The 25,826-nt window shown below is 45.9% G+C and overlaps 1 protein-coding gene across 3 annotated transcripts; it reads right to left on the bottom strand.

Moving 5' to 3' along the window:
• Nucleotides 1-1,792: 1,792 nt before the first annotated feature.
• Nucleotides 1,793-21,327, bottom strand: st6gal1 (ST6 beta-galactosamide alpha-2,6-sialyltranferase 1). Of its 3 annotated transcripts, none has more exons than XM_088910044.1 (9): nucleotides 21,072-21,327; nucleotides 20,796-20,902; nucleotides 16,219-16,307; nucleotides 11,637-12,164; nucleotides 10,148-10,409; nucleotides 7,448-7,545; nucleotides 7,045-7,146; nucleotides 6,349-6,523; nucleotides 1,793-5,940 (listed from the first exon to the last, which is right to left on the bottom strand). In XM_088910044.1, exons 3-9 carry the CDS (start codon nucleotides 16,297-16,299, stop codon nucleotides 5,681-5,683), a joined length of 1,506 nt encoding a protein of 501 aa, XP_088766170.1. In that variant the 5' UTR covers nucleotides 16,300-16,307; nucleotides 20,796-20,902; nucleotides 21,072-21,327; the 3' UTR covers nucleotides 1,793-5,680. The 3 variants fall into 3 exon arrangements, with proteins under 3 accessions (XP_088766170.1, XP_088766171.1, XP_088766173.1); XM_088910045.1 differs by having other exon boundaries at nucleotides 21,016-21,293; XM_088910047.1 differs by lacking the exon at nucleotides 21,072-21,327 and having other exon boundaries at nucleotides 20,796-20,937.
• Between the last annotated feature and the right edge of the window lie 4,499 nt (nucleotides 21,328-25,826).

Consider the following 25,826-nt stretch of genomic DNA (forward strand, 5'->3'; position numbering starts at 1 on the left):
AAGCCAGGCCCAGAGCTTCAGAAATGGTCATCCAAGATGGTAGTCCAGAGGTGATGTGCAGCTGTAAAAACAGTAGCAAACTGTGTGTTGACAGCTTAACAGCTGCCCTTTGCATCTTTTATTTTAGAGGAATGAAAAGGTTATCATGCATTTTTTTTTTTAGACGGGAATAACGCAGTTTCTTTAAATATTGTGATCATGAGTGAGCTTTTTGCTCAGTGAAAGTTTCCTCACGCATGCCCACGTTCAGATGCGCGTGCATCTAAAAAGAGGGCGGATGTTATAAGGAGATGGAAGCCCTGGAAGTGAGAGGCGGCCGTTTGTGGCGAAGCAAGGCTTCGCTTTTAGCTGTTGCAATAAAGGAGAAGCGTTGTGGTGCTCATCGGCTGAAAAAAGGAGGAACTGAAATCTTTTTTTTTTTTGACTGTGGCAGTATGGAAAGCGGCAGCAGTTTATCGAAAAGGAAATGGGGCAGCAGAAACCGCGACATCTGTCTGAACTCCCCCCCCCCCCCCCCCGCGTTGTTGGTCAATCGGTTCATTGATCAATCCCATTTCAATTGCAGGTGCACCACCGCCATGGGGTTGCCCTGGTTTAAAATGGGGCCCCAAGCTGGCTCTTGTTACGGGAAGCCACAGCTCAAATGTGTAATAGTCCAGCCCGCAGAGTCTTCTTGGTTTATAGGACTCTTTAAAACCATGAGTCGGTGAAGACTTGAGAAGTGTAAAACTGGGGCCAAAAGAGACGTTTTTTGCATTCCCTTAAATTCCTGAATTTCCTTGAATTCTCCACACCATGGGAAGGGCTAAACCGATTCACGCAAGGTGGAATTAGGCAGAGGTACTCCTTCTCCAAAGCTTCAAAGAGATTTTAATAAAGATTTAAATCTTAACTGGATTTTAAGTGAACTAGGTAAATTGTTAGAATCAAGACCTCAGAAAGCTGGAAGTCCTTTGTGTGCAAGATAAGAGACTGACTTCGATCCAGCAGAGATTTCTTTCATACTAATGAACGTTCTCGGTTATTTAATTGAAAACGCTCTAATTCTAGTTTAATAGGTAATTCGTTGAGAGTTGAGTGATCCATAATAACCAATTGGAGAATAATGTGTGAAGGGCAGCATTTGGGGCTTGAGACCCCCTGGAGTATGAGAGTGGAAATGAGCGAGTTTTCTTGAGCTGTCACCCAAGGCTGTGTTTGGGTTTTTGCTCTAAATGTTGTCTGAACCTCTTCTTTTCTTGAGCAAATCACCCGCCAAGTGGCCAAAACAAAACATCTAGCAGGTCTTCAGAAATCCCTGGTTTACATATCTTGTAAATGCTGTTGTACCGCACTTTCTCAACTTCAGGAAGTAAGACCATTTTGTTTCCCTTTCATCATTTTTTTTTTTATCATCCCTTTCCCCTCCTCCCCCAGACCTCACTCAGATTGCCACGTCTGTGTTGTCATTCTTATCATGTCCCGATCTAGACCTGTCTGAAAGCAGAGGGGAATACCCATCTCAGCTCTCTACCTCTCTTACCTCCATCTTTAACTATTTCTCCAGCTGTCTCAAAGTCACACTGTCTCTAGACATCCCATTATGGGATCATGGCTCAGTGACGGCGAGCAGAGGCTTTCCACAAACTCTGCACAGAAACGCTGAAGAAGGACTGTCCACACACTTTGCCGAGTAAAGACCCACACACATTGGTGACTACAAGGAGATAGAGAAACAGAGTCAAGAGTTTTCATGGATCTCTGGCTCTGCACCGTGACGCAGCATAAAGACTGTCCAAACACATCACTGACTCGGCTCCTCTTGCTTTACTCCAGTACAGTTATATAGATGTTTACAGTATTTCAGACAGACAAAACGTACACAGAATTGGGACAAATTTGAGGGGAAAGGGTCCAGGCAGGAATCTGGGAACCATGGTGGCAAATTAGCCCAGTAATTAGACACTTTTGCTCCAGTCATACATTCCTTTGTATTCTCATTTACCATACCTTCACAGTGTAGCCCTGCATCAGACTGGGATAGTGCCGTGATTTACCATAAACATTCAGAAGGTTAGTACCTAACTTCCCTAAAAACTATCCAGCATAATATTCTTAAAACCTTTAACCCTGTACTGGCAATAAATAGGTTTTGGCACCTAAGTATGTTTACATGGACTCCTATATACCCTTGCCTGATTTAGGGCACACCAGAAATGTTTAGTTCTTTAGCTTCTTACTCAGTATTTGGGAGTGTGAGGAAACTGGATGACCTAGAGAAAACCCATGCAAACACAGAGAGATCAGACAAACTCCACATGGAAAGGCGCCTAAGCTGGCAAACTAGCTATGGATCCTGGAGCTGTGAGGTGGCTGGACTAGTTAGTGTATCTCCCCACCACAGTGGTGCAAAGCTATAGTAGCAAGCAGGTTCACAGGAAGCTGGCTGACATGTATGGAATAGCCTTGATTCTAGCAAATAACGGGTCTGGCAACATCATTTCTGAGCTCACCTGGAGAACCTGCAACTGTGGTGGCCACTCATCAGACAGAAATCGGTCAATCTTTTCAGCATTGTTTTTTTTTCCCCTGGTGGATACCAAGGAAAACGCCAGAGCTGTCAAGGTCACTGAGGGCAACCAAAAGCCATCCCTATAAATCTGTTCTTTAGCTGCCGGATCTCGGTACATCCAGCTCTGAAACTAGATTAAGGAGCTCTTAGTTAATTCCGTTTTATAATTAAGATGGTGCTGGTACCAAAGGCAAGGGCAAGTAGCAGAGCTGGTAATTCACTACCTCCTGTTGTAGGAAAACTACCAGACCTGTTTTCTGTTCTTTTTTCCCAAGGCAAAACTATCACAGAAATGGTACATAACTACGACAGTGATGATGAAATGTAAAACATATAGAGTGTATGTGTCCGATAACGGTCAACTGATATTTCATTATTTCACAGACTTTGAAGAGAACAAAGTCTGAGTCTCTCACTCGCACAACCTGTGAAATAAATGTTTTTGGGGTTATAGGAGCTGCTTTGTCCCCATATAATCATGAGAATAGTGGCTCATGCTTTGCACAGCCTCTACTCTATAATAGTAGTGTAGCAGCAATAATAGCAAAAACAAAAATAAGTTATTCTTTAAAAAATATTTTCTCTTCTTTAGTGGATAAACATTCATCGGACCAGATCTCTTTTACATCTAGTCAATTGTGCCAAAAAATAAATGATCTTGCCTGCACACCGTCCTACCACCAATGCTGTCCACATGGGGGAGCTCTAAGATCAGAAAACACTGATTCCACAAACAGACCATAAACTCAACTCCAGCAAGTAGAGGGGTTTTAAGTTGCCTAACTAGCAATTGTGTGGCAGTAATTGTTTTATAATCTACAGTTGTCATTGGCAAAGAAAAAGAAAAGGTTAGCAGACTTTTCATTGTAGAAGTTCAAGCAGGTATCTGCGTCAGCAGGCGTGGGCTACAAAGGAACAGGTGAAGGTTGATTCTATGCTGAAAAGAGAGGAAAAGGAACACAACGTTTCGGCTGTAGAGCCTTCTCCACACCTTGATCACTCCTTCATAAAGAAAAGTGACCACGTTTCTCTTCACACAAAGAAAAGAGACGCAGCATTTGGGCTGTGGAGAATTCTTCACGCCTAAAGAAGGCTCCACAGTTGAAATGTTGTTCCTTTTTTATTTTCCTTTCAGCATGGAATAAACCTTAACCTGTTCCTTTGCAGACTTTTCATTGAGGCCTTTTGATCGCCTTCAAATAATAAGAAGCCTGTACACACTGTACAGGCGCTATCGAGGCAAATTAAATGTTACAGACTCTACCAGTAGAAAACATAGCCCAGTGTAACACAACAAGTAGGACTCATCAGGCTAGTCTTTAGAGAGACTATAAATGTATAGTAGAGGCTGTTGGAAATTTGGTGTTGCTTGCAGGCAGTTCATTCTGCGCAGTGTGACTAGCAAGTACTAGTACTAGAATGGTCTCTTATAACCTTTCTTTTGTCCTTATGCTTACTAAACTAGTCAAAACAGGAACATCTAATAAGTGTCTGGCTTCCACAATGCCTCGTCTGCGTTGGTGCCTAATTGCAGCAAGCAGCCGTGCAGAAGGAGGGATTGACACAGCCCGACAACACTGTCAGGGCTTTTGATACAAATATTTTCTCCTCACAAATTCAACACTCCTTGTATTCAATTCATGACAGCCACCTCCAGTGATAACTGCACATACGGGGGACCTGAGGGACATCTTCTTCGCTAAAAACTGGACATGTGCTGTGGAGACCTGTGACGCTCTTGATAGGGCAAGGGGAGAGATGTCACTGGAACAATACTATCTCTTCCTCCACCTCCTACATATTTTAATACTTCACATGCTGACAAGACAACCCAAAACTGTGGTGACAAGTAGCAACGGTGAAAAATACAACCTCTGGTCTTCGTGCTATCAACCAGTCGAGTGAATATATAGTACCAGAAATTAGAAACTGGAACTCTGCCACACACCTCTCCTAAAGGATCCCATCTTCAGTTCATGTTCTGGAGAGCTACACGTTCTTTTGGCTTTTATTCCATTCTGTGCTCCTGAAGAATTGAATCCTAATGGCAGTTTCGTTCCAGAAAGGCCATTACTTCCATAGAAAGATGAATAACCGGACAGGCCATACCCAAATAATTTGAAGGTATTGACTCCTGGCAGTCTTGAGGATTTGAGATTCTGAGGGGCTTTGCCACAGTTGTTTAAAAATCCAGAAAGCTATTGTCAAACAAAGCCCAATGGATTATTTTTCTTTTTTTTCTGAACGGCACAACTAGTAACACATGACAGTACAATTAGAAGCCACAAGGAAGTGCATTTAGGATCGTTGGATCAGATCCAGCTCATAGAAATAAGCTATCGAGCGAGCTGGGGTTAATGGGCTGAATGGCTTCCATCTCACTTGCAGCCATTCTTAGTTGGTGATTATCTTACACCGAGGGAAGGCTGAACACTCCAAATGGGAACAAGAGTTAGACAGATGTTTATTGTATGAGGTCAGGCTGTAGATGCTAAAGACGCCACCTCGTGCCACAGCAGAGCAGCAGGAGATGAGGGCCTTGGGACTCTGGTATTGGCCAGATCAGATCAGACAACCCGCCTGTCACTGCAGGACTGGCCTGCAGCCCCCAGTATTGGAGACTAGAGTGAGAGCTATGCTCTTTACATCTGGACACTGCGTTGAGAGCAGATGTCAGCGCTTGGTGCTTTCATTAATATGCGTGCATGAGTACCAGTCAGTGTGGACAGGGACAGCAGAAGGATAGTGACCACAAGGCAGGTGTCAAAAGCTGATTTTGGTATCTCCAGGATGGGATGGGTTGCTTTGCTAGAGGATATTAGAAAATAACAGCTAAGACAATTCTATGATGCCATAAATGTTCTACAGATTTCTGTTGCCACTGTGACATGATCTTCCGGTGAGCAAATGTGTCCCAGGCATGGATACTCAAATATCGCTAAAGCAACCAGCAGCTGGAGCTGAAGATGAGTGTGCTCCACTCACGGTGCTTCAGTGAGTGGCACTGTAGTGTGAAGATAGCAAACGCTTATCCACATTACTGGGTGGGGGTGTGCCTGTCAGCTTTTCCCCACTACTGTGGGGTCAGCCCACAGCAGTAGAACCAAATCTGCATGCTTTCTCCAGCAGTCAGTGCACTCTGGGTGCCGTGCAGTTGAGGGTGGCCAGTCCCGGTAAGGTGACCCGGCCATATTGATAGATCTCCTTGTCTGTGCCCCGGTTCATCCTCTTCACCAAGTTCTTCTCGTACATCAGAGGGTGGTAGGCCCCCAGAGTGCAGGCGGCGTCAAAAAAGCGCTGGTAATAGTGGCACAGCTCTGTCTTCCTCCGGGAGGGCAGGAACTCATACAGGTGTACCACCTCACACACTGACATCATCAGGACTGTGCCTGTAACAGACACACAGGAAGACATTATCAAGACTTGCCCTACAATTTGTGACAAAATGTGACCAGACCAGGACTGTCTTTAATGTGCATACATGAATAATGACATTAAAACTGTGCCGTAAGGCCATTCAGTAATACATCATCAGTGCAACGTCTGTGGTTGACATAGTTGTGACTGCAACACGCACACACTAACCTCATCACAGACTATTCCAAAGCAGTGTTTTATGGAGACAGGGTGGTGTCTGTAGAAAGATATTGACCAAGTGGGTTTTTCCATCTAGAATAATGGCAGCACAAAGACAGTGGGAGACAGTGGGTGGTGACCGTTAATATTGACAGAGCCCTGAGAGACCATGTGGCAGTTTGACAGACAGAGGGGTCGGGGTCTCTGTGTTGTGGGCTTACCCAGAAGCCCCGAAGAGGGCGGGTTCTTCTGGATGGGTTCGGCCATGTTCTCCTGGATTCGCTCCCATAGCTGCCACTCAACCTTCGGGTGCAGAATGTAGAAGGGCTGCTGAGGGTGCAGGAGGCGGTACTTCTGGTACTGCTTAAAGATGGGGTAATCGGTCTTATTGTACCACTGCGATGGAGAGAGGGAGCACAGGAGGGAGAGGAGAGAAAGAGAAGTTAGTTCATACAAACACAGCAGAGTTCCACCAGCTATGAACATTATGCCAAATATGAGGGAGAAGGGTGGTGAGTTGATTCACACAGCACAGTATGTTAACAGGACAGAGAACAAAGGGCAGAAACTCGGAGAGGTACTACACTGAACTCCACAGAGTCTAGGACCGTAGTGCAGCAACTGATCTATCAATCAGTTTCAGATGTCCTTCATTGGCTGAGAAGCAGTTGTGCTGCTTTTTGTCGAGTATACGTGTGCTGTTAGCCAATTGTGGCTGTTGCCTCCCCACCCCGTGCTTTTTATTAGTAGTGAGAATTTTGAACGTTGTTGCTCTGCCTGCTCAGTAACATTGTGTTGCTGTAAGTTCCTTCGGATGAATAATATAACAACATGACGATTACAGTGATGGTAAAACAGACAAGGGAGTCTGCCAAAGCAGAAACGGCTGCCCTGCTGCTCGCCTGGCACAGTCTCACCTCGGCGAGGTTGGAGGAGAAGGGAGCAGGGTCCCAGGCTACCAGGGTCCCTGCGCTGTAGAGGGAGCTGGACAGGAAGTGGTGGTCCTCTGAAGCCATTACCTAGGAACACACAGTGAAGTCTACCTTATGATACCAGCAGCCTTAGCAAAAGAAATTGCACATAATTACACATACATACGGATTGTTAAATCCACAAACACTGCTTCACCTATACTCATACTCTGATTGATCTTTCATATAGCATTCCCATAACGACTCCTGAGCTGGAATGTTTACTAACATACCAACCGAATGACGCTTTTCTGACTGGCACACTGGTGGATTGATATGTTGACTCATTGGCTCACTGATGCACTGATCAGGAAGGCGATGCACCCAGGCTAAAGACAGGCCCTATTACCTGTGAGTTGATAAGGCGCACAGTGGTTTTGGTGCCCACATCTTTCTCGTACCCCCCTGTTGGAGCAGCATTGAACCGCAATACAGCATCATGGGAATCTGGAGAAAGGAGAAGGAGCAGACAGTTTTAATAGAGACACCCGACACTCCGTAGTGTACCAACAATGCTCAATGTTAGGGTAAGTCCAGACTCCCAGAATCATACAGTCTGACTCTAGACAGGGATGAAATGACCCCACAAGCCCTGTGACCTTTCTGTCTCAAGCAGCACAGCTCACTTCTTGCAACAGGACCACTAGCATCTCGACAAACCCTTCCAAAAAGAAACAGCAGTGCTAGACACAAAAATAAAAAAACTGCTATGCAAGTAATGGTATTTTGTAAGGTGGGTATCAATGAGACTTTAAACATGAGTGATCTGCAGAACGGGTCTGACATGGGGCAGGGCAAAGATGGTTCTCCATATTTCTGTACACGTGGAAGGAATGTTTTCGAATTCCTGGTTTTCCGGTGTTTCCTGTCTCGGTACTGACAATGGTCAGCCCTGATGGCCTTCTGGGATTGAAACTACTTTGTAATAAGACTGCTGAAGACGAAATGAGAACAAAATCTGTGCAGACTGAGTTTTCGAAGAGGAAGTGTGTACAGTACGTCATAGTTTCCTGCAATTTTGCAGCGCTTTTACCACAGTCTGTGACCAGCAGCGATGCTATCTTCATCACACAACAACAACAACAACAAAGCAGCAAGAAGAAAGTCAGAGAACTGAGCTGAAGGGGAGTTTTTTTTTTTAAGCGAGCAATTTAGGAAGAAGCACACCTGCTTCTGTACTGCCTAGATCAAACGAACACCTCAAAACTATTTTAGCTGCTTAGAGAACCGTGATCAAACTGACAGTTCACAGATCACATCTTAATTGGTTGTACTGTAGGTTAGCTTCTCATATCTGCAGATGTTATTAATAGACGCTACTAGTGTTTAGTAACTGAACGTGTAGAACTAAGTCATGGCCACTATGGCCATAGAGAATGACCAATGATCTAGATTCTGGGACACTTTATTTATGTTTGCAGATAATACCATAATACGAGGACTGCTGTAGAAGCAACAAATGAAATAAAAAGTTTTGAGTAAATTCAAGACTGGACAAATGCCTGGTAAACAAGTTTTGCCATTTGCATGGCGGTAGGAAAAACACAAATCCTGTATTAATACAACATGGGAAGCACTGAGCTACAGGAACCTACTTAGGAAAAAGACATATAGCATGCAAACGACATGTAAATGATTTCATTATGGTGACCCATCATTTACATCTTCAAGACCACATGGGGAAGCAATTCAAAGAAAATGCTCGAATATACAGTTAAAAGCGTAGAGTTTCAATCAAGTGCCGCTATGTTTTAATTAATTGTGTAACACACCAGTAAGACCTCATGTAGAAGACTGTGAACAGCTTTGATGGCCACGTTATAGAACACATATTACTTCGAGGCTTATTACTGGGGCTTAAGGCAATGTTGTGTACTGACAAGCTGGAGGAACAGAACCTTTTTAGTCTTGACCTGGGGGGTCAAGCGGACCTGCTGCAAGTCTCAAAATCCCTGATTAAGTCAACCCAGCAGCTTTCTTCAGAATGCACGATGAAACACGAACCACAGGGCCCACGTACAGACTACATGGAAATGTATTTAAAACCACAGCACTCATGTACCTCAAGGGCTGTGGAGTATGCCAGTACGACATACCCAGGAACTGTCTGGATGAGTTCCTTGTATCATTTAAGCACTAATGTGTGCACTCTGAAAGCTGTGTGTGAGCATTGTTAATAGCTAGTCTGCCATCACTCTGCTCACAAGCATGCTTGTTAACACTGGACACTGGACTGCGTATAAACACGTGCACTAGACAGTCAGGAATCTCAAGGGAGCAACCCCACTGAGAAGATGTGATGTCTGTAACTGAGGGAACAGCTCACTCCAGAGTCCATGTAAAATTGTTACAGGACCCTGAGAGAAGTTTTTGTTCACAGGTGACTTACTGAAGCCTGCATGGTTGTGATTTACAGTTCATTGTCATTTTTAGTGCATCTTAAGGTCCTCTAACGTATGTACCGATAGGGTAGATGGTTTAATTTGTAAACTGTGGTCTTTCTGTTCTGGATGAAATTGTTGACTACTCTACTTTAAGTACAGTTTAAACTGCACGGAGACTTTTCGTTTTTTTCCTACGGGCCGATACAGATAGACCTTTCTAAAAATTCATCTGTGTGATTTCTGCATGACATCTCGTTTTTGTACTTTTGGGTTCACGTATGTGTTGCCTGACAGGGTGGAGCAAAGCAGGAAGCTAAGAAGGTACATCCGTATACGTACTGTATGTGACAAACATGAGTAGCCCAGAGCTTGAGAAATTGTGCAGGATATCATTAAAAAGGGTGTGACATGGCCAGTCAGCACGTGTCAGAGTATATACTGTACATGTCCCTTTTTTTTGTTTACAAGGGCAAGAGGTGCATGCTGCAGTGAGATCAGACACCTCAGAATGGGGGAACTAGAATATGTGGTGTTACAGGGTAGTCCAGTCTTACATGCCTTTTCTGTTCTCCTCTTAGCTTTTCTCGTTTTCTCCCGCTCCCCCCCCCGTCTCCTCCACTCTGTCCTTTTCCCCTCCCTCTCCTCCCCCCTTCCGCCCTGCTCACCAATCTCTCTGCCCAGTCCGGAGTTCTTCAGCGATCCTGCGGAGGACACCACAGCGCAGCTCTTGTAGGGCCCCAGGTGAGCTGTTACCAGGTGGGGAGGAAGCTGGGAGCCCCAGGAGAGCTCTGAGAAGGGGGGGAGGTCAGGGGTCAGTGAGGTCACTGCCACCTTGTCCTTCAGCTCGCAGAGCAGCTCCTCTCCGGTGAGGCGCCGGCGCCTGCGACTGGCCAGCCGCTCAAAGTGCACCCCATACTTATTCATGGCCTGGTGTGGATGGTGAGGCAGGGGAGAACACAGAGCACAGCAGAGCAAGCGTTCTCATTAGTAACGAGCAGGGCCACTGATTCAAGTCTTGACAGTTACAACGGTAAAAAGTTTTATATCCCAACATCTCAAAGCACTTTACATTAAATCAAACAAAGAAAACAACTAAAATGCCAAATGTGACTTAATTTCAGCTTGTGCCTCCAGGTCTGTGTTGCTGCTAAGAGTCCTGAGTCGGCTTGGTCAATGGCTTTCAGGGCTTGCAGAAACCCAGCTGAGCAAACCGGGTTCGGGGTTAAAAAGAATCGGCACTGATGAGTGCACTTCAAACCACAATGAAAGTAAAATGTGCACAGTAACACGCAAAACCTCAGATTTACATAACAAAATTTTCTGCGATTCAGAATTCATATTCTGCGATTCAGAATGATTGCACTGTAAACAAACAGGCTTGTCAATACATCTCTTAAGATAGCTCAGATAGCATTGCAGATTTGCACACTGCGCATTTCTGCAGTAAAAGGTCTGCTGCACAACCTGTATGTATTTGCTCATACATCGCATTATGTTATGCAGTGACTAGCGAGCAGGAAGGGGCGCTCCACATCTCAATTTGCACAGTCTCTCGCTCATGCCCGTGGTGAGACCAGGGGTTTGAGACAATATGGCGACTTGCAGTACTTCCACAAAGTTAACAATTCTGTGCTTCATTCGGAATTTGTCCAATTTGGTGATCCCGTCAATTCATTTATTTTGTTAACAAGATGTAATAACCAGTCGGAGAAATTGGGACTGCAGTTCCCCTTGAAGTGGTCAACGCTTTTAGATAAAAATCACTGTATATAAAATGCAATAAATTATTCATAATGAAGTGTCTCGTGCAGCCATATCAATTGCATTCTAAAAAGATTCAGATCCCTTTTTTTTTTCCGGAAGGAACAGTTGATCTCCTTCACACTGATTATGGGGTAACAGTTAATTATAGCACAACATTCCAAGTAAGATGCAACTAGTGCACTGTCGATTTTTTTTAACATGACTGCTCATGTTTTAAACTCTACACATACCCTACACTAGAATACATCTAACCGTTATTTTTTTGTTTTTGCTTCCTCACACTGTCCAGTTGAAGAACGTGATGTTAAACACACATCTGAATTGCTGTTTCTTTCCTTTCTTCCCACTTCTTCCTCACTCTTTCCCCACCTCCGTGTTGTCCTTGCTCACCTGGTAGTTCTGCACCACCTTTTTCAGCCTCTTGCTCAGCATGGAGGTGGACATTTCCTCATTCCACACCTGGCCCAGGCTGGCCTGGCCCCGAAAAAAATCTCCCACTGCCCCTTCTTTCTTCTGTCCCGTGCCTCTCACAATTTCTAACAGGTGCCCCAGAAAGGGGGTCACCACCCGAGACAGAAAGCCGTGTCCATCTCCCTTGACCGCGTGAGGGGGCGCTTTGGCACTGGTGTTGGAGGCAGGAAGGGAAGGAGGTGACCTTCCCTGCTTAACGGAACTCCCTGGATTGCCAGATGCCCCCCTTAGGACCCGCTCCACGCCTGGCCAGTGGTGTCTGAGCTGGGCACGCGTGCGGGCCTTCGTGCCGAAGATGGCGTCGGTGGCGGTGACGCTGTTTTCAGCGCAGAAGGCATACAGGAATCCCATCGCCACGCAGAAGAGCGCCATGCACACAAAGCCCCGCTTCACCCGCCGGCGGAGGCGCCAGAGCACACTCACTCGGTCCATAGCAGCCCCTGGGATCTGGAAAGAGAGGCAGTGAGTGTGTGTGTGTGGGGGGGGGGGGGGGGGTGAGAGAGAGAAGAAGAAGGCTTTGTTTCTCGCTAAACAAGGAGAACGTCTTCAGCATCTCCTCATCACCACCTCCAATTGAGGGTCACCGTGGCCCAGAGCCTATTCCAGGAAGCATTGGGCACAAGGATGCCAGTCCACCTCTGGACACACATGGACACAAACACGCACACACTCACACCAGGGCCAGTTTTTTACAGCAGCCAATTAACCTAACCGTATGTCTTTGGACTATGGGAGGAAGGGCCTTCAGCAGCTCAGTATAATTTGAATTATGGCAAAATGTGGCGATGAATATGAAAAGGTAGTCCTGGCCAAAGGTCAAAGTAAGAACCTCCCTCACGTATAAGGAATGAACCTGGGAGGCAGGTGCAAGGGTACAGCTGCAGGCAGGGGTGTGAGCAGCCAGCAAGTATTTGTGTACGTTGGAGAGTGGAAGTGTGAGATAAGAATTTGACTTCCTTCACAGTGAAGCAACAAGAGACAGTAGGGCCAGAGCCCAAAGAGTGCGAAATGACAGCAGGCGTATATGGAATTATGACATCACTGAATCAAAAGCCAAACCTTTCACACATTTAAAGGTGAGCCAAAGTATTATGAGCTGTATTTCACAAATGGAAAGGCGGGAGCTTTAATCTCTCCTGTTAAAAGGTTAAACTGTTGTATTACCTCAGGTACCACCTTTACTAAAGCTCACAGTGCTGAACAGTTCTCTGAATGCAAACCTAAGCATTTTACCACGTACAGTAGGCGTAAATGCAGAGTCAAGAATTAGGGTAATGGCTGGAGTGCATCTTGAAACCGAAGTACTGATTTCCAGCCAGCCTTAATGGTGGACAAGTCAACCTCTAGGAGGTTGTTCACAAACAACACTGCATAAAATAGAAATAACGTGTTTAAAAAAAAAGAGGATGTGTGTCCCAAAGACTTCTGCTTTTGATTTTACTGGTTTCAGGCACAAAGCCGTCTGTTGCTGAAGAGGTTCATCTTCAAAGAGGCTGAAATTTGTCTATTTGGGTATTTACGGGGAATTCCACAAAAACCTGCAGGGGAATAAGCCACAACAGAGCTGAGAATAAAGGGAAGGGTTTTCAAAACCAAACCAAAGCAACAACAGTAATGACAAAAGCCGGAGCAGTTCGTAGAAGAGGGGAAATCCCTCCATTCCTGATTCTGAAATAGTTCTTGGAATGTTGCCCTGGGCTAGGAGCACGGGAGGGAAAGCATGAATGTGTTTCTTTTCTCAAACCAGGCAGTGTCTTCAATTCTCTTTAAAATACTTTATTTATCCCCAGGGGTCAATTTAAGTTCTCAGATTTTGTCAAAACCCCCTAAAAACTAAGGCTGGAGTAAAACCGGAAAACATGCAGGAATAGATCCAACCCCCCACACATGCCATTTTGCAAGTCAGAACTCATCTCCCGAATTCCACATCTGTCTTGACTTGGAAGAGGGTCAAAAGGCTAAGGGTATTCCAGGACTGCAATTTGGAGGACCCTGGTGTTGACAGGTGGGGGTAAGATTAGGAAAAAAGGGCAATTTTGTAGTGTGCTACCAAAAAAAACATCCTGTTACAGTTCTATCAGTGTCCAGCAATGACGCCACTATATTTTCACAGCTGTGAATTGTGGGAACCTATAGATGAGAGTTCAGTAGCTTCTTCTGGACTAAGTTGTTTGTTCATTTCAGTGTATTGTTTGTTGCCTTGAAGCTGTCTAATGTAAACATTAGCCTTGTCTGCTGTTGCCTTCAGAGGGCACATGCACCAACATTCACATCTTCTGAAGTCGCTTATAGCAGCCGTCTTTCCCATTAACACAGCACACTTAGTAAAACTGCTGGTGCCTTACTATTTTATGATCCTCAAGCCTCGTGGGACATAGCCAGTGCTGAGCCATTTGCACTATTTTGGACAATAAGTCATTCCAATAGTTATTCCAAATATTCCAAATGCACCATTATCTAACAACATGGCAGGACAGGGTGGATTCTTCTCTATTCTCACTTGCTCTTCTAGTCTCTATACAAGCTACTTTTCCTGTCTCCCCAGTGGCCCATGTGGTGTGTTCTGTGGGTAACACTTAGGCCCCACTTCTCTGATTTCACAGCTGAAGCTACTGATGCCCTAGTTCAGTGCCTCTTGAGACACGCTCGTCTGACAAATAGTCTGTCATATCTGAGATCGTTCTGACCCATATTTCGGATTTTCTTAGCTAGTGCTTGATTGTTTGAGAGTATTTGGCAGCAAGGCCACCACTGTTATTGAGGATCAATGAAGCAAGCAAGGTCTTGCAGCAGAGTGGAAGAGCGGCGATAGCTCTGATAGACTCGCACATGCATGCCTTATGTATGCAAAACCCTCATACACAGAACAAGCCTGCCAGACAGAGCCAGAAGGGACTAATTATTCACAGTTGGCTTTATAATCTTAGCAGCTGCCGCCCGCCTTCACTTACAGAAGGCGAGAAATAGAGCACCTGTTCTGTCCTGTCATGTTCCCACTCCGTGCTCCAGAGCAAAGCAGTCAGATGCAGGTCCAGACAGCTCCAAGGAGACCTGATGGCAATCACAATGTTTTCCATGTATAGAATTGCTCTGGATCAAGTTGGTCTATTCTGCTGGGGAATTTGGGGGAAAAACTTTCCAGTCGCGCAATTGTGCACTCCAAGCTCATGATTGTCCATGAGCGTTTTTTACATGGCAGGACAAGAAGCACTGCCAGCCGCATGAAATTAAATGTCATTGCTGTAGGGGGAAAATTGAAAAGGTGGAGGCCCAGGGTCACTGGTTTCAATAGCATCTTAATGCAGCAGGTTGCTGTTTTAACAGCCAGTGTGTCTGCAGGTACTCTAGGTCTCTTCAGCAGCTCCTGGTATGCCTGCCTGGTATTTCTGAATGAAACCCTCTAGTCACGCTGGCCCTCCAGGGCGAGGACGGGACACCCCAGTGGTCTTGCATCTGCGTTTCAGAGATAAGGCGGGGAGCTTTCGTCACAGGCCCCTGAGCACTGCTGCTGCACAGAGCAGAGCTCAGACTAGCATGACTCGCCTCACACCTGCATGTAAAAATACGTCTCTCTCGGGGTCTGTTGATCAGCTGACTAGCTTTTTTTAGGCACTGGGCTAAGAGAACAATTAGGGCAAATTTGTTTTTAAAAAGTGAAAGACAAAGGAAGAGAGACAGAAAAGCAATAGAAAGAGACAGTGGAGCAGAGGAGGGAGAATCAGCAATAGAACAGGGACAGGGAGGGTGGAGAGAAGCAGGGAAAGGAGAGCACTGTTATTTATAGCCAGTTAAAGCAAACCTGATAATTGTGTGCTTTAGACTACCGGGGGAGCAGCGATGGAGAGTGGCAGAAGGGAAAACAATATGGAAGACATCTGCCTGCGGTCTGGCCTGAAGGGGAGCATTCACGTTACTCCTCCATCATGAACTGAAATCTGAGACACCGCATTTATTTTGCTTATTGCGAGACCAGCAGCAGAACAAACACTGCCTTGACTTTCAGCGTCACAGGTTCATTGTGATCCATCGTGTGCAAGGTAACATCTTCATGTTCCCGTCAATAACCCTAATCACCAAGGACACCTTTGAAACCAGCCATGGTTTTATTTTGTTTGGAGCATCACTACAGCCTACAGACACCACAAACGAGTACATGATCCTTTTCGAAGTCAGTTAGCATGATAAACATGCAGCACGGGAAAAAGTCAAAATGACGCCGAGTGCCTCCCAAGCAATATCTCTGCATGAGATGGTCCGCCAAGGCATTTCCTCTAACCTGACGCAAAGGTGCGTGCTCAGACTGTCTTACTACAAACTGGAGACTAAATCAGGACAGTTAGAGCCAGTATCCTTGCACGCACCTCGTATCTTTTATCCCAAACAGCAGAGGAGCAGTAGCTGCTTCTGCACTTTCCTATAAGGGGACTCTTGTTAACTCAAAGGCTGCACACTGCATGTTAATTGAGACGTCTGTGCACTGCATGTGAATGAACCAGCTTACAGGCCTGTCGTTCTTCTTCCCCCACGTTCTGCACTTCGTCTTCCTCTGGCCCAGGTTGAGTACGGCGAGCGGAGGACTCATGTCGACACCTGTGAGACGGGACCCGATTTAGCAATTCCCCTCAAACGGAGCTGCAGGTTTGAATGACATCGTTCCGTCAAGCAACACAGAGCAAACAAAAGGAGGAAAACGGAGCAGTTGCCGGCTTTTACAGGGGGATTGATCTGACCCGACTGACATTGCACGGCAAAGCCAATGGGGTCTTTGAGGACATAGAAGTGTTTTGTGGCTTAATAGTGGTGTACTCTAAGGGCCTTCTCCTGTTATGCCCCCAAGCTCTGGAATTCTTTGCCCAAGGATATCAGTGAGTCACCTTCTCTAAACTCCTTCAAATCCAGACTCAAAACCCCCTTCTTCAGAAAAGCCTTTACTGAACTGGTTCCATTCTTCACCCCTCTGCTCTTCTTAGTACGACCTTCCACGGTCTCCTCTACTGTTATTGTTGTATTGTTGTAATTGTAATTGTAATTGTGTCTTATCTTGTGTATTCTTCTTATTTATTGTTGTATTCTTCTTATTTTATTGTTATTGTCATCCTGTAAAGCGCTTTGAGAAGCCACCTTTAAAGGCGCTATATAAAATAAAGTTTATTATTATATTATATTACTCCACAATCCTGGAATGGTGATGGTAGCAGTTCCATAGATTTTTGTGGGAATTCCACTGGAATCCCTAATTGTACCCCTACGAATGTGACGTTTCCATATTGAAGGACAGAAGCACTGGGCGGTTAAGTTGATGCACGCAAATTTATCTTGCAGGCTTGCCATCTGACACTCGTAAAAGGGCACATAGGACTAGGGCACATAGGACGGCTTGATGATGTGGATGACCTGTGTTCATCATCCAGGGACGAGGTGCTACAGGCGTCCCTGCCCCACCACGGGGCTCTCCCACCCGGTTTCGATATCGAGTGCTACTCTTCCCAAGCGCGGGAAGCCCCAGCTCACTCACGGTTATGCTCCCGGAAAGCTTCAGAAAGTGCCGCCAGCTCAGGATGTGGTGTTGTTGTCTCGTCTGGTGCATCTCCCTGGTGCACCTGCAGTTTCACACCTTTCACACCAGCCTGCGACACGTGACTCCAGTGCTCTCCTGAGTCTGGGTCTTTGGTCATGTACAGGTCTCGGGATTCAGGGTAAACAACGCTCCATTTTACTGTTTTATTTCATTACTTTCATATGATGAATTTTAAATTCCTGTTTCGGAATTGGTGAATTTTAGGGGAGAATCTACACAATGTGTTAGCCATTGCTGATTTTGACACATGCCACTGTGGTAACCTGACCCCCTGTTTCCCACAGACTCGGGGATTTACCACCTCTTTAGGAATGTAATCCCCAAGCATCGGTGAGGGACACCTGAAATTTCTAGCAATTTTCATACAGTGCATTTCCTCTCCGAGGATCTAAAACACTTAATATATTGGAAGGGGTGCACATCATCCACCATGAATTAAAGGGGACGATTTAGGGTGACTAGATTATTCAGGCCCAGAGTGGAATTCAGCCAGAAAGCCACCACTCTTACACTGAGTGCCATGGGAACTTTAATGAGCAAGTCAGGAGCTCCGTTTAATGTACCAAAGAGAGACTTCTCCTACATTGCTCTTCAACATTTACATGTTTCCACTTGGTCATCACATGGCCACAGTTTTTATTTCTATGCTGGCGATACTCAAATATACATCCATACCAAACCTGACACTGATGTGGCTCTCTCTATTTTATCTAATTGCATCTCTGACATAAAAACTCAAAATTTCCTTCATCTTAACTGCGACAAGACTGAAGTCATGCTTATTGGCACCCCCATCAACTTCGTAAAGCCAGTCCTGTAACCCTGTCTGTGGATGGTTCTGTACTTGAGCTTCAATCTAAATTGAAAAACCTTGCGGTTATATTCGATTCTGGCTTAACATTCGACCCACATGTGCAGCATATTGTCAAAACATCTTTTTTTCACCTCAGAAATATCGCTAGACTACACCCTATGCTATCACTAACTGTGGCTGAAAAGCTGATCCACACATTTGTTTTCTCTCGAATTGACTACTGCAGTGGTTCTCAAACTGTGGTACGCGTACAGGCAGTGGTACGTGGAGTGCCGCCAAGTGATACGCCAAATGACCCTGGAACTGTGTCGTGTGCGCTGAAAAATCGGGACGGGTTTTCATATTTTGTATTTTAATACGTGTCGAATACGCAGCCTACGTACTAAGATACAGTGCGCGCTAATACTTCAGTGGACACAAGAGATACTCTAATTCTATACCACTCTATAGGAATGCGTGCTAGGGACGCAAGTGACCAATTGTATTTAAGAAAAGCTACTGTATCTCCAGCAAATAGGGAGGAAGGAGAATGTGCGTGATTTTGGAACAATGCCAACGTTCTAAACACAGGAATGCATAGAAATACGTGCTACGAACGCTGGTAATCTTGTGAGCTCACGAAAGCGTGATAACAGAAAAATATTTAAGAACTGTTCTAATTTGAGAAAAATACACCGAGCGTCTCTGTTTCGCTCCCATGCGCATGAAATAAAAACTTTCAATAAATACGGAAATAAAAACGGAAACGCGGAAAAATGCAAGCTTGCGGATTGCTAAAGCAGGTAAGCTACACTATTTTTGAAGAACCTAATTTACCGTTGGCAAAAGAGCTGACACGTATTATGTGTAGAGAAAAAGCTGCTAAACAGCTCGACCTGCTGCCCCCCTCCCCCTGAAAGACACAGTCACTCAGAGAATTATTGAAATGAAGGATTATATCAAAAGTACGCTGACAGAGCGCGTTAAGATGAGCAGATGTTTTTCACTGCAATTAGATGAGTCTGTAGTCGATTTGGCCAATTTGCTCGTTTACGTTAGATACGAGTTTGAGGGCATGTCCCATGAGGACTTTCTGTTCTGTAAACCGCTACCAACAGGAACTACAGGAGAGCACATATTTCAGCTTCTGAATGAATTTATCGAAGAGAATGGCCTCGACTGGATAAAATGGGTCTGAGTTTGTACAGACGGTGCTAGAGCAATGACAAGCCGACACAGCGGTGTAGGTGCACGAATTAGAGAGGTTGCTCCAGAAATTAATGTACGCATTACAACATCCACCGCGAGACCTTTGCCGTCAAGAAAATGCCTGACGATTTAAAATCTGTTAGACTCTGTTGTGAATTGTATCAAGGCTCGAAAAATTAATTCACATCTGCTTTGCTCGACTAAACAGGCTCACCCCTCTCACTGAAATGGTGCTTTTTTATTAGTTGTTGTTAATGTTTTTTTTTTCTGTAAAACACTTTGAGAAGCCACCTTTAAAGGCGCTATATCAAATAAAGTTTATTATTATAATATTTATTATATGTATGTGTGAGTGTGTGTGCACGCGCACTCATGTTGTTCATTGAGAATTTCTGGGGTTCCTATGAGATCATGACTTGTAGGTGGTACTTGGATGCTTTGGTTGGATTAGGGGTGGTACTTGGTCCAAAAAGTTTGAGAACCACTGGACTACTGTAATGCTCTACTCACTGGGGTATCTAAATCTACTTTGAACAAACTGCAGTATGTCCAAAATTCAGCAACCAAGAATCCTGACCAGGTCTAGTGCAAATGATCACATTACTCCTATCCTGGAGTCCTTGCACTGGCTTCCGGTCAAATTCCGTGTAGACTTTAAAATCCTCATGCTCACCTATAAGGCTCTGCATGGCTTGGCACCTCAGTACCTGTCTGAACTATTATCGCCCTACTCCCCACCTCACAACCTTCATTCGTCTAATTCTGGTCTCCAGACCAGAGGGGACCTGTTAGGTCCAATGTTAGTCCTTTCTTCGCAAACTTCCCTGCACCTTGAACTGGCTCATGCAGCAGACTTCACCACGGGAGCACAGCTGTTCAGTTACAGCTCCGTTTTTTGGGGTGGTTCGCAATGAAGTTTTTCCATTTCTGATTTAGATGAACATGGAAGTGAACTAAAGAATAACCTTTAGCACGATCTAGGCTACAGCTTGTAGTTTCCTCTTTTTTTCCTTGCTTTTAAAAGAGCAGTTTTTCCTCTGCTTGCCTGTTTTGCTGGCTGGAAACACGCGTTGTCGAGGGAACAGTCCTGCTGCAGCCCATGTGAACTATTAATTGGCGGGGACACTGAACGCGGCGACGCGGAGAAAAACCGAGGACCGTAAACAGGAGAGTTTGCTTTAATTACTCCAAAAGCGGCGTCTGCGATAAAAAAAAAAAACAGATCGTCGAAATTGTCGCGTCTTGCAGTACCTTACAATACGGCAACGGTCTGATGAAATGAAGAGTACCGACGGAAACGGTCGAAGAGTTCACATGATGCGAACTGCACAGTACAGTACGTGTCTGCGTCTTTTAATGGGCAACAAGGCAAGTGAACTGACTGTATTTGAAAAACTGGATTTTTTTGTATTGAGAGCTAAGACCGCAATAGGGTTGGTAACAGAATGCAAACGTTTTGCAGCGAAACCAGACGCTGATGAGAGAACAGTCGGCTTACCGTATAGCCCATTCCTCTTTATGTGTGCGCGTCTCCTCAGACGACAGTCTCTTGCAGACCGGACATTTCCTCTGCACCCACTGGGCGCGCTGCGCAACTGTGGATGGCTTACAGGAGAGAGAGAGAGAGAGTTTACCTTCGAGAAGACAAAACATTAAAAAGCCGAACAGAAGTCGGCGGTCGTGTAGAAGCAGGCACGCACATCTCTTTCTCCTCCCACCTTCTGTGATACCCCTCCTCCGCCCAGCCCCGACTGTCTCTTCCTAATACTCGTACCCGGCGTACAGCGCCGATGCGATGTTACATTACTGCGGTCGCCATCCCTGGGGCTGCGGTAGATGGGCGCGATAGCATAGCGCCGTTCTGTGCTGTCGGCCGCTGCTCCTAACGCCTCACTGGCACGGGGCACGTTCGGTGCCGGCCTTCATCTGTCGCGGTGCGGCATGCGGGACACCGAGAGTCCTTGGAGCTCACAGGCGGCGCGGTCTTCCCCGCATTGAATTGGGACTAGCGGGGCAAAAACACTGCAGAGGAAAGGGGGGGGGGGGTGTTTGGGTGAATCACATGGGCTGCGGTTGGGTCCTAGAGGCACCGAGATTGTTTCCTTCCGTCAGCTGTGTGTGTGCGCGCTGCCGGTCAGTGTCCGTGTGTGCTAGATTAGGTTGCGCATGCAGTCACAGTGGGTGCAATCGACAGCGTGCAGTCAGCGGATGCACAGTCGGCTTGTGCATTTGCTTCTTGCCTCGGATGCCCCTGTGTTTGCAGAACTCTGAGATCCTGCTCTAGTTATATTCTGTGCTGCATCTTTTGGTTCTGTAATGCATTAGACTCTGCTACATTCTATTGCAATGTACTCCATTGTGTGAATTAAGATTCATCGTACTTACTCAGTGTCCTGTGCTGACTGTTCTGGGTCGTGCTACAGTAATGCCCTTGTCAGTGCTTAGCTGCATGCTACTGTCTCCACCTATTGCACTCCGTTGTCCTGCCTCAGTGTCCATTGTGTTGTAATGTACTACGCAGCACAGTGCTGTAACCTGTCACTATACTGGAGTGCACAGTACTGCACTCCACTGCAGTGCACTACACATTAATTGATCACTAAATTCATTCAATCTAATTTGGATTAATCAAGGTGGATGCTGCACACTGGTGGTGGTAGAGGGGAGTCCCCACTACCTGTAAAGCGCTTTGAGTGGAGTGTCCAGAAAAGCGCTATAAAAGTGTAAGGAATTATTATTACTTTACAGTATGCATCTCAAGTACATTAGATATACATTAGCAGGAACGCAACACTAAAATGCTACTTTGATCTTGGGCAGTCATTATGTATATCAGGTGGAGAAATTGATCATTTACTTCAAAATTGACACTTTGGGAAAATGTTAGGAAGAACAGTGTGCACTCCCAGAGTGGAATTATGACTAACACCAGGGTTAACACCCCTACCCACTGAAAAAGTGTTAAAGAATTAACTTTAACACATGATTAGTCACAATCTTCAGTTTAACATTGCATCTGCAAGACAGCACTGTTCCCAGTCACCATACTGGGAGCAGCCGGGGGGGGGGGGGACATACAGACTCCACACAGACAGCAACACAGGTCCGGGATTAAACCCAGTGCTCAAGTGCTGTGAGGCAGCATTGCTAAGCACTGTGCCACCATGTCGCCTACTGGGACATTGGCTGGCAATCTGTGGTCCAAAGAGAAGAGCACCACCTACTGGTCCACCAACACCACCTGCAGCTGCAACATAGTTTTCCTCATAGGTCTCCAATTCCAGAGCTGACCAGGCCCAGCTTTGCAGCTGATCATCTGGTGGCGATGTTCCTGTCATGCAGTGATGCAAAAATATGCTTAATAAGGTCAGTACTGGTCCAGTGTAAATAGTGGTCAGAGGCCATTTGGATGTTTTTACATGATTGTAATGTTTGTTAAAACGTATGCCTCACCAAGCTCTTGTAAGAAATCAGGTCTCCTTTGAAAAAGCCTGCTGATGTCTACATCACATGCAGACACTAGGACATAGTCAAACTCCACACATTGCTGGGAGACATTGTTCAACTTTAATTTCACCGTCCTGAATCCAGCAAGAGTGCCTGTAGATCGGCTTCCTCCTCAGGGTGGCTGCTGCCAAGCTACAGTGAAAGAAGGCAGCTTGATTTCCGGCCAATCTTTAAGATTCTGCTCAGTAGGGGGAGGGGGGGGGGGGGTTGAGAGAGGGAGAGGAAGTCTGAATCCCATCGGGAAAACAGGAAGCAGGAAGCAGACAGGCTTGCTTGTGCTGGAGATTGAGGAATCTGACTCACATTTTCAGGTCACGGAGAAGATGGAGAGGCGAGGAGGAGGGGAGAGGCTGTACCAGGGTCAGCCATGCTAGGTGTGTATGTTTACTGTCAGGCAGTGTAGGAGCAGAAAATTAAGACATCCATCCACAATGTCCCAACCCACGTCTCCACCCAGAAAAACTAAACACGTAATAGCCACAGCTGTTAAAACACACAAAACAATTGGGGTTCTATTACTGTACTTAACTAAACTCTGCTGCCTGTTAATGTACGGTACATTACTGCAGCACTGCCCATTACTGTAGTGTACATTACTGCATGTTATTGTACTGTACTGCACGGCTGACCTTGCTATACTGTGCTATACTGAACACCACTGCACTGTACTGCACACTACTGCAGCGTTGCCCATGTCTGTAGTGAGCAGCACATTAATGACCTCTACTGCCTGCACTGCACGTTGCTGCTGTGGGCGGCATTTCTGTCTACCCTGCTGTACTGCCCCGCGCTGTCCACGCGAAGACGCTGCACTGCACTGCGTATTACCTTGCTGCGGTGCAGCTGCACGCACTGCACTGACCGCTGCCAGGTCTGGCGCTGAACGCTGCTCTGGCGCGTTGACATTCCCTGCACTGCTCCTCCTGTGTGGCAGCCGCGCTCGGCCCTGGGCTCTGTCCGATCAGACACGTCAGGGCGGGTCTGGTTTCCGCAGCACCACGGCAGGGCCCAGTAACAGTTCTTCAGGCAGCCCCGCGGAAGCCCACCCTCCACCCCCGAGTCTCTCCCCTGTTCTCTTTGTCCTCCGCTTTAAAAAGCCCGCATTGCAGCGGGGTCGCTATGGAAACCCCGGCAGCCCCAGCCAGCCGCTACCCGAGCGTTCGGCTGTTACGGGGCCGGAGCCCCACCTTCAGCCGCCTCAGACTTCCTTCTGATGGAGCGGCGTGGCTGTCTGCGCGTTTTTCCGAGAGAAAAAATAGCTTTCAGTGTTCAGTCACACATGTGCAATTCATGCCTACCAGCTGTGACGGCTGGGGAGGATTTGTGCTGTACAGAATAACATTGAAGCAGTCAGGAGTCTGCTGTGGCCTATACTGCCTTATAGAAAAGATCTGTGACTCTGGAGTGAGTTCAGAGAATAGCAGTCAGCTTAATGGAATGTCCTAAACTGACAACCAGAAGGCACTGGACCTTTGTAGTCTTGAACAGAGAAGGCTGGGGGGAGACCTGATAAAAGCATTCAGAATCTGCAGAGATGCTGACACAGCTGACTCTGTGGCTTCCCCAGAACGAAGAGGGAAACACGAACCAGAGAACAGGAGAGGCAGCCGTGTGAAAGTGCATTAAAAACTGAGAACAGGAGGCTGGTCTTTACGCAGAGGGTTGTGGGAGTGTGGAACAGGCTGCTCAACGTGATGCTGATATCCAGCTGTTTCCTGACACATTGAAGATGTAGATTTCAATGGGCAGGACATCGTCAGGGCCAGCTATCTAAATAATAATAATAATAATAAATAAATTCCTTACACTTATACGGCGCTTTTATGAGCACAATCATAAACTTTGTGAAAGTACTGTTTGGTCGCCATATTGTCTCAAACACTTGGTCTCGCCACAGCCCTTCCTGCTCACTAGTCACTGTAAGAACTAAACTACAGTGTACAATGTGTAGCAATGTACACAGTGTACAGTAGAGCAATGTAAAAGCAAATAAGAACAGGATCTGCAGGCAGAGATAACAACTAAATAGTATTTAATTAATAATAATAGCACATAAGCTATAACTACAGTATTCTCATTCCAGAAAATATTGTGTTTCTTTTTTCCATTAGCATATTCGCACTGAGATAAGGTGTTGAAATTCCACGTGTTTGGCTCTGTGAGCAAGTGGACAGTACAAGAGGGGTCAGTGTGGGGCGAGAACACAATGCTTTGGAGACAAGGGGATGCCTTTGGGATAATAATAATAATAATAATTGCTTACACTTATATAGCGCTTTTCTGGACACTCCACTCAAAGCGCTTTATAGGTAATGGGGACTCCCCTCCACCACCAGACGATGCGACGACAGAGAAAGTACGACAGTACGCTCCCCACACACCAGCCACTTACTACTGGTAGCCGGCAGGTGTATTTACAACTGTTACATTTTATCCAGGTATGAATGGAAGAACCATATTTTAATCACCGGAGACATTAATTTTCATAAGCCTTGTCTGAAAACGCCGCATCATTTTGCAAATTCACCGATCGACTTTCTGCACCACGTCGATCTCCGCCGAGCGCTGTTTCCTACTGCTCAAAGACGAGCTGCAACAGCAGCGTCTTGATCTCTTTGAGAAACCGCACCAGCAGTTATACGTCAGCCTTCTTCCTCTACATCTACAAGATAAAAAAGCTGTGTTTTTTTTTATCAGTGAAGTAGTGATACGTATGCATTTTGCAAATCGCGCATTAAGAGTCGAGACATTAAAAAGCGATCATTTGTTACATTCTTGAACTATACCGCCCTCTTGTGGGTGGACTCACCCAACAGACCCAGAGTACGAACGCAATACTTTTTTCTGTTCCGCAGTACTGCAAAAATATATTACACGCTTCCGTTGCGTTTGAGAACGACACACGCAAAAAAAAAAAAATCGTGTTTTGTTTCCCTGTCTTTCCAGAAAGGCAAGAGTTCTTGTGGATCATAACATTAAAGCTGAACATCATTCCTGTTCTTCTCCGTTCGTCGATAAAGGT

The sequence above is a fragment of the Atractosteus spatula genome, chromosome 3, assembly GCF_055471065.1.
Source record: "Atractosteus spatula isolate fAtrSpa1 chromosome 3, fAtrSpa1.hap1, whole genome shotgun sequence".
In the NCBI taxonomy this organism is placed as follows: domain Eukaryota; kingdom Metazoa; phylum Chordata; class Actinopteri; order Semionotiformes; family Lepisosteidae; genus Atractosteus; species Atractosteus spatula.

What these genes read in the sequence shown, in the direction of transcription:
- st6gal1 (XM_088910044.1), bottom strand. Translation starts at nt 16,299, where the DNA reads ATGAGTCCTCCGCTCGCCGTACTCAACCTGGGCCAGAGGAAGACGAAG. An exon ending in TGCGCCTTATCAACTCACAG is followed by an intron (nt 7,147 to 7,447) that starts GTAATAGGGCCT and finishes GTGTGTTCCTAG; the next exon opens with GTAATGGCTTCAGAGGACCA. An exon ending in GCCCTCTTCGGGGCTTCTGG is followed by an intron (nt 5,941 to 6,348) that starts GTAAGCCCACAA and finishes TGTCTGTTACAG; the next exon opens with GCACAGTCCTGATGATGTCA.